General features: G+C 30.9%; 3 protein-coding genes across 3 annotated transcripts in view; 1 reads left to right on the top strand and 2 right to left on the bottom strand.

The window, feature by feature from the left end:
* Positions 1–2,503: 2,503 nt before the first annotated feature.
* LOC106120848 (cytochrome c oxidase subunit 5B, mitochondrial-like) lies at positions 2,504–5,185 on the bottom strand. The gene is given in 4 exon segments (NM_001312367.1): positions 2,504–2,758; positions 3,306–3,349; positions 4,193–4,366; positions 5,055–5,185. Coding segments are annotated over 4 exon segments (369 nt in total). The 5' UTR covers positions 5,143–5,185; the 3' UTR covers positions 2,504–2,695.
* A 920-nt stretch (positions 5,186–6,105) lies between these two features.
* On the bottom strand, positions 6,106–6,859 carry LOC106124952 (uncharacterized). The gene is made up of 3 exons (XM_013322040.1): positions 6,668–6,859; positions 6,459–6,596; positions 6,106–6,367 (listed from the first exon to the last, which is right to left on the bottom strand). The coding sequence occupies exons 1-3, from the start codon at positions 6,791–6,793 to the stop codon at positions 6,287–6,289; spliced, it is 345 nt and encodes a 114-aa protein (XP_013177494.1). The 5' UTR covers positions 6,794–6,859; the 3' UTR covers positions 6,106–6,286.
* Positions 6,860–7,252: 393 nt separating this feature from the next.
* Positions 7,253–13,221, top strand: part of LOC106127865 (uncharacterized) — a 50,119-nt gene continuing 44,150 nt past the window's right edge. Inside the window, exon 1 of the mRNA XM_013326156.1 lies at positions 7,253–7,478. The gene's annotated coding sequence lies outside the window, so the exon portion shown is untranslated. The remainder of the gene's footprint in view (positions 7,479–13,221) is intronic.

Genomic DNA, 13,221 nt, shown 5'->3' with positions numbered 1-13,221 from the left:
TTGCAAGGGGCTATTCTGAAACTAGATTGTATTTTACATGCCATTTAAATGAGTCAACTATGGCCTAGTCACCCCTAACTTAAGGTAGGTTCCAAGTTCCAGACATGATGTAAAGTGCGCTGATGATAGTTTTAGAATATCAAAGGGGCATCCCGCACATATACTGGGTACAGCCAGTGATCTAAAAAAACACTAATTTACTATTTCAGTAACTTAGCATCTATTTTCAGGGAGGTGGCCACTGTTTATTTGCTATATTCACAACAAAATCTATTTCACACCCATAATTTCAGTGCTAATGCAATATAATCTCACTAATCTGGATCGATAGATCGGCTCGTCCAATAATGCTCCTCCCCCTCCCCTCTATAACTGTGCACTTCGGTCCCTGCATTGTTGACTAGCAGTCTAAGTGTAAATTTTTCAAGTGAGAATAATTTATACTTAACAATGTCAAATAAATGCAAACACAAGACACTAGATTTAAATAATAAATCCAGTAATCTGAACATTCCAACAATCTAAAACTCTCCGGTTTTTAACCATTTTTTTTTCCAAAGTTAAGTAATGTTTTATAAGTCTTAGGAAAATATGAAATAGGTAATACCTCAAATATAGTAGTATCAGCGACCATATAATGTTTAGCTATGTGCAACACTTCTTCTGATAATTCCGCTATTTCAGCTGCTGATGTTCTACCCCTGGAATAGTACATAATAGTATATATATGTGTATTAGAGCATATAATAACACAGAAAGCAAATAGCCAAGAACACTGTAATAATAACTATTATTATCTGTCTGAAACAAAACACAGTCTAATACTAAAGGCAGTTTTGCGTCCTGGAGGCCTAATTTAGTCCTCTTTCCCTTCCCATCCTTTTCTTTATAAGGAAAGGATGGGAAGTGGAAGTGGACTTTCCGGATGAGAGGATGCATGGAAAGGGAAGATATTTTCTTTCTGTGCATCCTCTCCTCCGTCAATTTAAGGTAGGCAATGCATATGCAATTGTGTATGTCTATGGGCAACGGTCACTTCGCTATTTCAGCGATTTCAGGTGGCCGCTCGCTCGTTTGCCACCGTTTGATATAAAAAAAAAAGTTATTTTGGAATCCATAATGTGATGAGATTCCAGTCTCTGCAGACTTTTCCGTCAATAGTGGAGTATGATTTTTGTTAGTTTTTTTTATTGTTATTTAGAAAGTATGTAAATAAATGAATATATGTAATAATTATGTTATAGTAAGTTTTGTAAGGTATAATATACTGCAGTCTATTTTTTCACTTAATTTTTTTTTATTTGTAACATTCACAACACTTACTGATAAAGACATCCTATGTTCATTTCCTTCCATATTCTGCAGAACATATGATATTCCAGTATATCATGTTTCATTATACATTTCTGTATCAAACTTTCACAATCGTCTTGGAACCCATCGGCAATATACACGTGACAGATTGGATTTCCATCTATAATAAAATGTAATATTCTTCTTAACAAGTTGCTACTGTCTTACATAGAGTTAAGGATATATTCATAAACATTAATCTAGAAAAGGTATTCAATAACTTATAGGATTGTTTGAAGTATTTCAAATTTCAATAATATAGATAAGAATGTATGAGTATTATATTTATGTCGAAAATCCTTGATATAAGTTTACTTAATTTCTACTGCTAATACCACAGAATTGTTTTGTTCGTCGCTTTCGTGCGATCATTCTTTAGATATTGCAGAAATAAAAATATTTTACAACACTTTACTTACACATTTTACTCGTATTTGGTAAGTTAAACGTTTCATAAATTGAACTCGACATTGTTATATAGTGCTTAGCAGTCGTAAAATCTGTAATAAATTATGTATTGTTAAATGTATTGTTCAGCAACACCAAAACAAATTTTTGAAAATCTGCTATTTGCCACCAACGCCATATGCAATTTTCCAAAGAGTAGATGACATTCGATGAGACAATGATAGAATTTTTGACATTGTATTCTTTGACATAAAGATAAAATTAATGTTAACAGATTATACACTGACTCACAGGTTGATATTTTTTTCACTAGTCAAACTAACGACAGACATTGAGTACACGGTTTCGCATTTTCTATATAGAAAGACTTCCAAGTGCCGAAGAATTATTTATTTTGTGACATTTTCCTTACACTTTTACTTCTAAATTTCCTTAAATATATATTGTTTAAATAGATTTGTTTTGGTATATAAATATTATAAGAATAATGTGAGTAAATTAATATAACAATATTGATCATTTCATCAAGAGCTTTATTTAACATTTTTCTATTAATGATGTGCAATGTCGTAGAGACAATGTTTACTTTGAAAATTAACATTTATATAAAATTAAAATAAAACTACTAATAAACACAGGCAAAGTTGAAACATTTATTTGACTACAAATCACTAACCTCTTACATAATAAATTACATCGGTTTTTAATGCACAGGTAACATTCAATGAATAAAACACTGTTATGCTTACGATTATTTAATTGATTGAATACGATTTTAGAAATCAAACTAGCGCATCTGCGGTCTTATTCAATCTTTGTACATTTAGTACACAAAGGAACAAATTGACAACGATATGCTGTGCGGCTATAGAGATGCTAATCATTGCAAATATCGTAATCACTACTATAACGTTAAACTAAAATCGATAGAAGTTTATAGAGGTGCCTTCTCGATAAGTTTGTACCAGTGACCGCACTCGCAGCGGCGTGGATGGTCCTGGAAAAAAAAATAGAAACAATTTTTATTGAATAATTGCAAAATGTTTTCATCAGGGGCAAACTAATAAAAGGCATTAATAATTTAATTGGATGTGAACCATAATACATTAAATATGAATTCACATTATTATAAGTAGCAATTTACATTTTTGCCGTTATATAATTAAATTTAATTTAGAAATATACACAGCAATGTGTTTATTATTGTATAATATGAGCATTGTAAGGAACTCAATAGTTATATTTTTATGTTATTTTGGATGTTTCCAGTTGGCATGATCCACTTACCAATCAATTGGCCTGAAGGTTTTTTCTCCATTGGGCCGATTGAATACATACAAACAATGTGACTATCATCAGCACACTATACATCCATACTGAGGGGCTCGGAGCCTACTCTAAGTTAGGGGCGACAAAGCCATTTTATCTCATAGAATGCATCATTTTAAGGTTAAATAGAATCAATTTATAAATTCTTCATCATAGTCTTCCTGGATCTGGACTAAAGAAAATAATACTTATGTAATTATTTTAAACAAACTTACCTTATGTACCCAAAGCCAGTTGATAGCTGTTGAGTGTTCTTCACCTGGAAAAATTAAATATTATGATTAAACAGTTTTATATTTCATAACAACTTTCCACAGATAAAACATCTATCTCGGTTTTAAAAAGAGAATGAATGAGTTTTTATTAAAGTGTTTTCAGCACAGGAAAGAGAATCTACTAATTTATACATTTATTGATGTTTGCAGCAGTTATTCCTTAACATTTGGCTGTTACTGGCTAATCAAAATAATTTCTTTATCTATGACTTTATCTATAGATATTTTTATCTTTAATTTTTTATAAATAAAGACTAATGCTAGATGAACAATAGGAGAAATAAATAATAAATGAATTTATTAGTATTTCTACATATTGAAGTCTTAATTACAATAAAATACAAGCCATTTACAAATTTTAAGAATAAAAAAGTATATTATATTGTTCTGATTCTAATAAGATAAATTAATTTATTTTAAGATAATAAAAATAAATACTATTGTATTACGGTACAATACATATTAGTATGAAATATTCCAGTAAGGGAGCATAAAGAGCAAACAATGACTAATGTGAAAGGAAGCTATGTATTTAGATTGAAGCAAAAAACATCTAAGACCACAGTTAACGGATGTCAGTGGTTTCTGCCGCCCCCTTGGGTTATAAGCATAACCTTTGTTGCTGTTTGACAAAATTAACCTGCCATTATCCTTACGAAGGGTCGGCACACCATGTACTACTTCATCTCTATCAGCTGTCATATCTGAATCTACCACCTTCTTACGCATGTCCTCTTTAACACAATATATTCATACTTTCATTGGTCTTCCTTTACCTTTGTATGTCCACATAAGTGTGTTATTACATAAACAAAATATTAACTTACATATGCAGCCAACAATTCTTGCATCAAAACAGGATGGCACAAGTGTAGGGTCTTCGCGTGTGCCTGCAGCCTTCTTAAGCATCTTCATGTTAAAGGGATCGTCATTACCAGCCTGTAATGCCAGCAGTTCTTTCTTCTCTAGACCAGTAGCATGCTCCATGGGGTCAGCCATCACTGTAGATTAAAGACAAAAATTTATAATATTCTTAATGTTTTGTTTATCATAGAGTTATTTGAAATGTTTTTAAGATTACCTTATTAGAATCATTACATTTCATAAATTAGAAAATTTGATTAACAAAAAAGAAATAAATAGAGCAATTGTAATTGATATTTATTGTTTTTAATATATTTCACGTACAAATTACATAAATTTGTATATAATTTTTGCACAAGCTATAAATTACTGAAAAATCACGGGATTCTAAAGATTCTCAAATTTTGGGTTATACACGTAAGTCGGATCGCACGATATTTATTCGGATTTTGTGATAACATTCATAACCTATAAAATAAATTGTAAATCAAGTAATTTGCGTAACGTATCATGCCTAACAAATTAAATCTGTTGTAAATATATTAAGTTTTATCAAAGATACATATATGTTTTACAAATGGAACCATAAAAAATCAATAAAATGTGGTTTACATGACGTTTTGCTGAAGGACAAGATTTTTTCATGATTAAGTAACTGTCACTTTGTGAAATAATAAAACATAATAAATATTAACAAAAATTGATACATTTTGTATAATTTTATAATATTATTTGTTTTTATTGTATTTTTCTTGGAAAATTTGACATTACGTAACTTAAATTTGACAGGTAAGGAAAACTCTAATAAATAATAAATATTCTTACTTTTGTCCGCATATCCCCGTCGGGCAGTGGATAAAATAAGATTTCTGCAGGCATTTACGCGAAGAATTTGTCTGCACAAGGAGGCCATGGTTAGTAAACGTTTCACAATTTTATCACTAGACCGCTTCTCACGGCAGCAAGTGGAAAAGATTGTCTTTGGTGTTGCAATGTCAAAAAAATTCAAAAGACAATTGGTATTAATGTTGCACTCTTTAAGGTAAAAATTCATCGGCTCCTTTCACACAAGTTTAAAGTCGAAAACTTTTACTATTTTGAGTACAAGTTAAAAACGGGATAGATTTATTAAAATATATCATTTGATATATTTAAAATGATATCGCCATCGATTCGTCAACTCTGTACTATTTAATATTACCTTATTTTTCTCTTTTTCTATACCCACTCGTCTTGTTTCTTTTATAATAAGCCCTCCGGAATATCTATCCCCTTAATGATTCTCTAATTTATAAGGGATAGTGAGTAGCTCCTACTATCTAAATTGATAGATTAAAATTTCTTTTAAGATCTTATTATAATTGTATTGTGTGTTTATGTTCCATAAAATATTCGTTTTATAAAAATACTTTCAGGTATTTATGTATATAATTATACTGTAGCAATATTTTTTTTCTAAAAGGGTTTAAATTAAAAATGCCGTATAAACTTTTTTTATCTCTTTTTAATTGGAAAGATAACAACGAAGTTATTTACATTATAAGTAGTTCATATTGAAAAAAATAATGAAATCCATTTTATTTGAAGGAAAAAGTGTTCTTAATCTTAATTTTATGTTAATACTGTCATGCTACGGGAAATTAACTATTATTTCATTAACTCTGATAAAATCAACACTATTTATTCACCTGTTAATATTTTTTGCGCTGAACATACCAGTTCACTGCTAAAAAACTATATGAAATGTTATATCTTTCGCAATAAATTAGATAAATAGTTTTCACACTCTATTATTTTACCTCTTAAACCTTCTTATTGTAAAAATAAAGATTGTAGTACGCTTTAAATTCAGGGCCATCAGGAGCTGTAAAAATTAGAAATTAAACATATTTTAGGTGAATTCGAGCGCTGAATGTGCTGGCTTAATGGGAACGTGTTATATTGGTATCACGCAAAACCTTACTATTCCTTACCATTAGCATAAATTGTATCTTTTGCCTAATCTTGTGTATCTTATTAATACAAAAGATGAAAGATAGTATAATTTTCATACGAAATCAGTTTCGCGTACGTCCGCTTCTTTGTATAAAACAACCTTTAAAGGAATTTAATCGGACATCAATTTCACCCTCTTCGAGCTGTAAAAAAAATAAACAAATCGGTATAGAAACTTAATTTCTTCATTATACAATATTTAATCAACGTTAACAACAATCAATATTAACTTACAGGGTCGTTTATGTAAAGCTCTCTGTAACAAGACGGCGAAACACATTCTCTGATGCAGCGAGTTCGCGCCAAACCATTCATATGACTGCATGCACTACTTTGTTCGCAGGCTGTTTCAAATTCTCGGAACGTCATTTCCTGAAATAAGTATATCGCATTATGGAAATAACAATAATATGAAAAACACAACAATAAAATTCCGAACATACGTTCTTAGGCGTATCTTTGTATGGGTATTCTTTAAATGTGAATGGAACAGCAGTCGGTTCACATACATAACTTTTATATAAATCAAAATTAATGTAGATGATCCACAAAAAAGGTATTTTTAGCATGTTGAATTTAATACGGTAAAAGGTTTTTAGCAACTTAGTGGAAAAATCAATAATGGCGCGTTGCGCATGTTGTTCACGTGACTATAGTATGAGTTTTATCTTTCTCATTTCTTTAAATTTAATATAATGTGATGAAGTTTTTCTAATTACATAATAGTTATATATTTAATTGTAAAATACATACATATTTATATTTAAACTCTATTTAAATATCGTTGATAAGATCAAAATACTTTATGATTACGAAGAACTGGGAAAGAATCTCTTCAATTTCAAACATTTTATGGACTTATAGATGCCAAAGATAAAGTTTATGAAATATGTTTAGAATTTTTTGACTACTTTTCGGATTTGAATCCTCGGTACACCGCAAGTTTGCAAGCACATAATAGTTATAGATACTCTGTATAAAAAGCATAACAATTGTCTCTGGTGGTCTCTGGTGTGATGAAATTGTTACGTATTTGGACAGATGGAGAAAGAGCAAGTTGATATTTGTGTTTGAAATTGAACGTGCCTGAATGTAAAGAATTGCAAATTAATTTTATCAATACGGTGATTTTGTTTGTTTTATTTTTATTTTTTAAGTGTTTGTGCCTTTAGTGTCATATTATTTTTGTGTACAATTGAATTTTGCTCATTTATTCCGGTTGGAAAGGAAATTGTTCACGATTAATCGAATTTGGTGAGTATTTAATTTTATATTTATTAAGTATTATCGTACATAAATACACGACAACGAGAACGTGTTTTCGTATATAGCTTAAACGTACTTAAAACAACTTATTCCCGCGAAGTACATTTCGCTGATTTTTCCATCAATATTGTTATTAGAAAGCTTTTAATTATTTTTGCTAACATGTTACAAATTACCAAACCGTGCATCAAGTTTAGATTTAAATGAAATTTTATACTTTCGACTCTATCTTTCATCAAGAAATCTTTATTTTTTAACACAAAGGCTAGTAAAGAATCTGTAAATCTTGCAATTCAAAACTGGCTCAACAACAAAGGCTATATTCAAGGAAATGTATTGCAATTGAAAAAAAAAGTATTGCAATCATAAATTTCTTACAAATATGGCTCTTTCCAAATGTAAATTTAACTTATTACAGTTACAGTATGATCTACTTTTCCATCTGCAGTATGGCTTTGTTTGGTATGAACAATATGGTTATATCAGATGCTGGTTTGTGTGTATTTCTATCAACTGGTATATTTAATATACCTTCTTAGACATAATCTCTTTCAGATAATCCGTCCATACTTTCTTTGTCTCCCTCTACATTAAAAGCTTCATTATGAATATAAATCCTTGTTGTTATGTTTACTACTTTCTAAGGTGTAACTGGCATTTACTAAGCTAGCACTACTATCTTTTGACCACATAATCACTAACCATCAGGTAGGATTACAGTCAAGTGCTACCTTATACAAAATTTAAAAAATACATTGAAATTGTTGTAAAAATTTCTGTTAAACTGTATACTTATAAAAAATGACATGTTTGAAATTTATCAATTAAAATGTACAATTACATTTAATTTATTTATTCAAATAATGCTTGTATATTTATACATGCATTCCATCTTATATATAAAATTCTCATGTCACAATTTTCGTTCCCATACTCCCCTGAAATGGCTTGACCGATTCTCATGAAATTTTGTGAGCATATTGAGTAGCTCTGAGAATCGGCCAACATCTATTTTTAATCCCGTGCGGACGGAGTCGCGGGCGACAGCTAGTCTTATATATAAAATTCTTGTGTCACAATTTTCGTTCCCATACTCCTTCGAAATGGCTTAACCAATTCTCATGAAATTTCATGAGCATATTGAGTTAGTCTGAGAATCGGCCAACATCTATTTTTAATCCCGGGCAGACGGAGTCGCGGGCGACAGCTAGTTTCAATATAAAACATTTTTACTAAAGAATTGATTGTTTTGTAAGCAATGTTAACACTTCACGTTTTTTCACTGACACGTAATGACCTGACTTCGGTGCATTCGGTGCAAATGTACTCAGAAAAATTTAAAATGTGAGATTCCGAATTGAACCTTATCTGTGTTACATAGAATATGTATTACTTTGATGCGCTGTTACTATTTTGTCTTGTTTGATGTTTCAACTTTAATACCAAATGTTTTAGGTGCTATATTTGTTTGATGTTATTTTTAACATTATGCTTGTTTTCGATATGGCTGTTATTTCCAAACAGCCTAGAGTTTTTAGCTGGGTTTCTTGATTGTGTAGCCGGTGCTTGTTTTTTCTTTAATGTTTTTTGTGAGTTAAGATAAATCATGTTGTGTTATGTTCAATTTGATACAAATTTTGGCATAAAAAGCGTTGTTAGTGGATATTGCTATAGTGGAATATATTAAGATGTTGTAAAACTTTATAATCTTCAGTTTTTAATAGAAATCATACAGTAATATGAGTAATGAGTAACTAAAAATCTGTTAAAGTGTAGATAAATCATAGTTATGGTATTTTAAGTATAGAAGTCTCATCAAAATTAATCTTACTAATATTATCAATGCAAATATTTGGATGGATGGATGTTTGTTTGAAGTTATCTCTAGAATGGCTGCATAGATCTTGATAAAATTTGTCATAGATGAAGAACAGTCTAAAAGAAAAACACATAGTCATAATTTTTTTTTAATTTTGCATAGACGAAGTCGCTGGCGGCAGCTAGTAGCTATATAACTAATTGACCAAAGATTGTTTACTGACATAGTTTACAATGATATTCTAAGATTTTTAAATTCATTCAAAAATTTGATTACTTTTTAGTGCCTTTATATTTTATTATAACGCATTAAATATTATAGCCAACATTTTTTTAAGGATTAATTAGCATTTTTATAACACTTTTGTACCTTTTAAATTGTTTTTAAAGGTTCTGTATCATTATGTAGTATTCTATATGTTGTTTGAGCGTAATAAATGTATTGAACAGCTGACTCAGTCTACACAATTCAATTGTAGTCAATAGAAACGCGTCACTGGCGCAATTTCCTTCATTCAGTACAGTATACATTAGCGTTAGTGCATTGAGTGCGTGTGTACTAACGGTGAGTCAAGACAGATCAGTTTTATTTATACATTTTTCACAGTACTAAATTGCTGGCTGGTTTTTTGTTTGAAACTTGTAATTTATAATGAACTAGCGGACCTGACAGATGTTGTCCTGCCTACACGTGTTTAATTTGAATAAATTAATATGAAGTTAATATTTGATGAAAATTGTGAATCTAAACCATTCCCAGATCCCCTTGAACACACACAAAAAATTTCATCAAAATCGGTCCAGTCGTTTTAAGAGAAGTTCAGTGACATACACACTCACAGAAGAATTATATATATAAAGATTAGCGGTCGCCCGCAACTACGTCTGCGAGGGATTAAAAAAAACATAATTAGTAGCCTATGTGCTCTTCAAGACTATGTTATATATGTCTACTAAATTTCATTGAGCCAGTTTAGCTGTTCCGGAGATACCTTCAAACAAACATCCATCTAAACATTCACATTTATAATGTTGGTAAGATTATAGATGTTTTGATAATATCAGCGGGAAATTAGTTTCCCAAAGAATAAGTTTTTTGCTGGTTTTGTTTTTAAATGCGTCAAATGTGTGTTAATAGAATTTTTATAACATCTTACTAATATTGTAAACTATCTTTTGCCCGATACTAAAAAGGGAATGAATATACTAATAAAAGTTATTATACTATGTGTTATTTCAAACTATGTTTTATACCTGTGTCAAATTTTAATAAAATATGTTAACTCGTCAAACATATTAGGAACTGTTCACTTTTCCGGGTAAGAACCCGGAAAAGTGAACAGGTCTTAGTTAGCCTATGTGTTCTTTCTGATTGTGTTCTATATCTATATTAAATTAAGCTCCGTATTGCTGTTCTGAAGATATCTAATAATAAATATCCATCCATCCAAAGGTAAGATGTGAAAATTTAGATGGATGCATATTTGTTGGCCGCAATGTATAGATTTTGGCATGCCTCTGTTTACCTAAGTGCGGCTTTTAGTTCAAACTAAAGACACTTCAAGTATATTGCCTTTTTATCTTGTTTTTAGGGTTCCGTACCTCATTGGAAAAAAACGGAACCCTTATAAAATCACTTTGTTGTCCGTCCGTCTGTCTGTCAAGACCCTTTTTTTTTACGAATATGATGATATGTTTTTGTATATGTGGTTCAGCAGTGAAAACATATGTTAATATTATGTAAGTACAGTCAGGTTAAGGACATGTGCACTTATCGCACTGGTGTTTATTCATTTTGTGAATAATTAACCTTTTGTTTTGGTAACAGAGTTGATTTTTGTACAACTGAGGTTTTTTATTGTTTGATGTTTTGTCTATATGGTATTTACTAGTGATAATAATGCGATAAGGATGATATTTGTTTCAGTTTGATTATATATTTTGTTGTTGTTTCAATTTAATGCTGAAATTATATAAAGGAATGTTTCATACTTGGCGGCCATTACTGTATTTCACTATTTCTGTTATTTTGTGATTTTTTTTAAATATAGTGAATTGATGTTACTAATATTATAAATGCGAATGTTTAGATCAGTCTTTCCCAAAGTGGGCGCTGTAGTGCAAGTAACGCCCCCCTGTGGGCGCTGCAGGTCTTAAGGTAAGAGACCCAGACAGAAAATGGGGGTGGTGTGTAGAGGCCTGGGGGGTTTAGAATTCACCGTATGTTAATATACATACATAGGTCACAATAATTAATTAATTTAATTTGAAGTTATAGTGGTTTTTAAATATGTGAAAATATGGGGGCGACAAAATAAGTTTGGAAACCACTGGTTTAGATGGATGGTTGAATGTAAGAAGGTGTCTCTCAAAAAATCCTGCATGGATCTCGCTGAAATTTGATATAGAAGAATGTTTTAACACATAGCCTAGAAGAACACATAGTCTACTAATTATTATTTTTGTCAATTCTGCGCGGATAGAGTCGCGGGCGACAACTATTATCTTTAAATATATAATTCTTCTGTGAGTGTGTATGTCACTGAACTTCTCTCAAACGACGGGACCGATTTTGATGAAATTTTTTGTGTGTGTTCAAGGGGATCTGGGAATGGTTTAGATTCACAATTTTGTCCGCGGGACAATATTTTTTAATTATTTTTTAATTTATTAGTAGTTGTTGATTTTGGAATGTTTTACATGGGATCCGACAGACGGCGCTACCATCGCAGTGTCAAATTTTAAATAATATTCGAATTTTAATTTTAGCTTATTAAAAAAAGTTTGAAATTTTCAAATTAAACACGTGTAGACCGGACAACGTCTGTCGGGTCCGCTAGTATGTTATAAAACCTAGACTAACCTAGCCTAGTAGGTTTAGTAATAGTTTTAAGTTGTAACGAATAATTTGCGTAGACTAGTTCAAGTTGGATTTAATTTCATTAGCTGTGTGTGCTAATTTCACTAGCGCCTGAGAGTGTTGTGGAATCAGGTCTTAAGTGCACTCTTATCTATTAATACCCTGCTGTACATAACCTTTTGAATTGTTCCCCTTATACTAGATGTTACGAGAAAATATCGTGCGGGGAAGGCCGTGTGCATATAAAGTGTTATGCGCATAAATAGCGTAGGTAATCTAGGCCTATGTACTTACCTTGATATTTACGTAACTAGACCAAGCCAGCACTATTTTAGTACCGGCCAGTTATGATTTTCAATTTTTTATCAAGAAAAAAAAAAGATTTTACCTTATAACCTCTTTTAATAACAATCGAGAAAGCTAGAATCGCTAGAAAGAGGGGGGATACGATCACAGAGGTTAAGCACTTGACTTGTAATTTGCAGGGTCTGGGTCACGTACAAATGTTTTTGTCGTTTAACTGCTACTAAAAGCTGATTGATAAAAATACAATATCGGTGTTTGTTCCCTAGATGTGGCCTTGATAGTTCGAATGTTGAGTTTCTTTACAATAGTATCGTAATGGTATTTAGTTGGATCACATCCAAGATATTGGATTGTTCGCATTTTACAGTGTTCTTATTTATTTTTTAACCGTAATTCCCGTATACCGGTTTTATATTTGCTATACTAATATTATAAAGAGGAAAGATTGCTTGTTTGTTTGTATTGAAGCTCCGAAACTACGTAACCAATTTGAAAAATTATTTTACTGTTTAGAAGCTACACTATCCCTGGGTCATATGAACTATATTTAATTCTGCGCGAACGAAATCTAGTGCAATTTCTAGTATTGTATTGTTTATGGCTTATTTCTTACTTTACTTTTAATAATAATATATCTACACTAAGGTACTTCTTTAGTGGCAATTAAATGGTAGTTAGTACATAATCTTCCTCATTTAGAATCAAATAAATATCCTCGGAAGTAATTACGAAGGTTTTGCGGTTAAT

This window comes from Papilio xuthus, unplaced genomic scaffold (assembly GCF_000836235.2).
Source record: "Papilio xuthus unplaced genomic scaffold, Pxut_1.1 DF829758.1, whole genome shotgun sequence".
NCBI lineage: Eukaryota > Metazoa > Arthropoda > Insecta > Lepidoptera > Papilionidae > Papilio > Papilio xuthus.
The sequence above is the reverse complement of the archived record's forward strand: the minus strand, read 5'-3'. Positions and strand labels throughout refer to the sequence as shown.

Excerpts from the sequence above, each read along its gene's own strand:
- LOC106124952 (XM_013322040.1), bottom strand. The coding sequence starts at position 6,793 with ATGCTAAAAATACCTTTTTTGTGGATCATCTACATTAATTTTGATTTA. Across the intron at positions 6,597-6,667 it reads ACAAAGATACGCCTAAGAAC|GAAATGACGTTCCGAGAATT; the intron begins GTATGTTCGGAA and ends TACTTATTTCAG. Across the intron at positions 6,368-6,458 it reads AGCTTTACATAAACGACCCT|CTCGAAGAGGGTGAAATTGA; the intron begins GTAAGTTAATAT and ends TTTTTTTTACAG.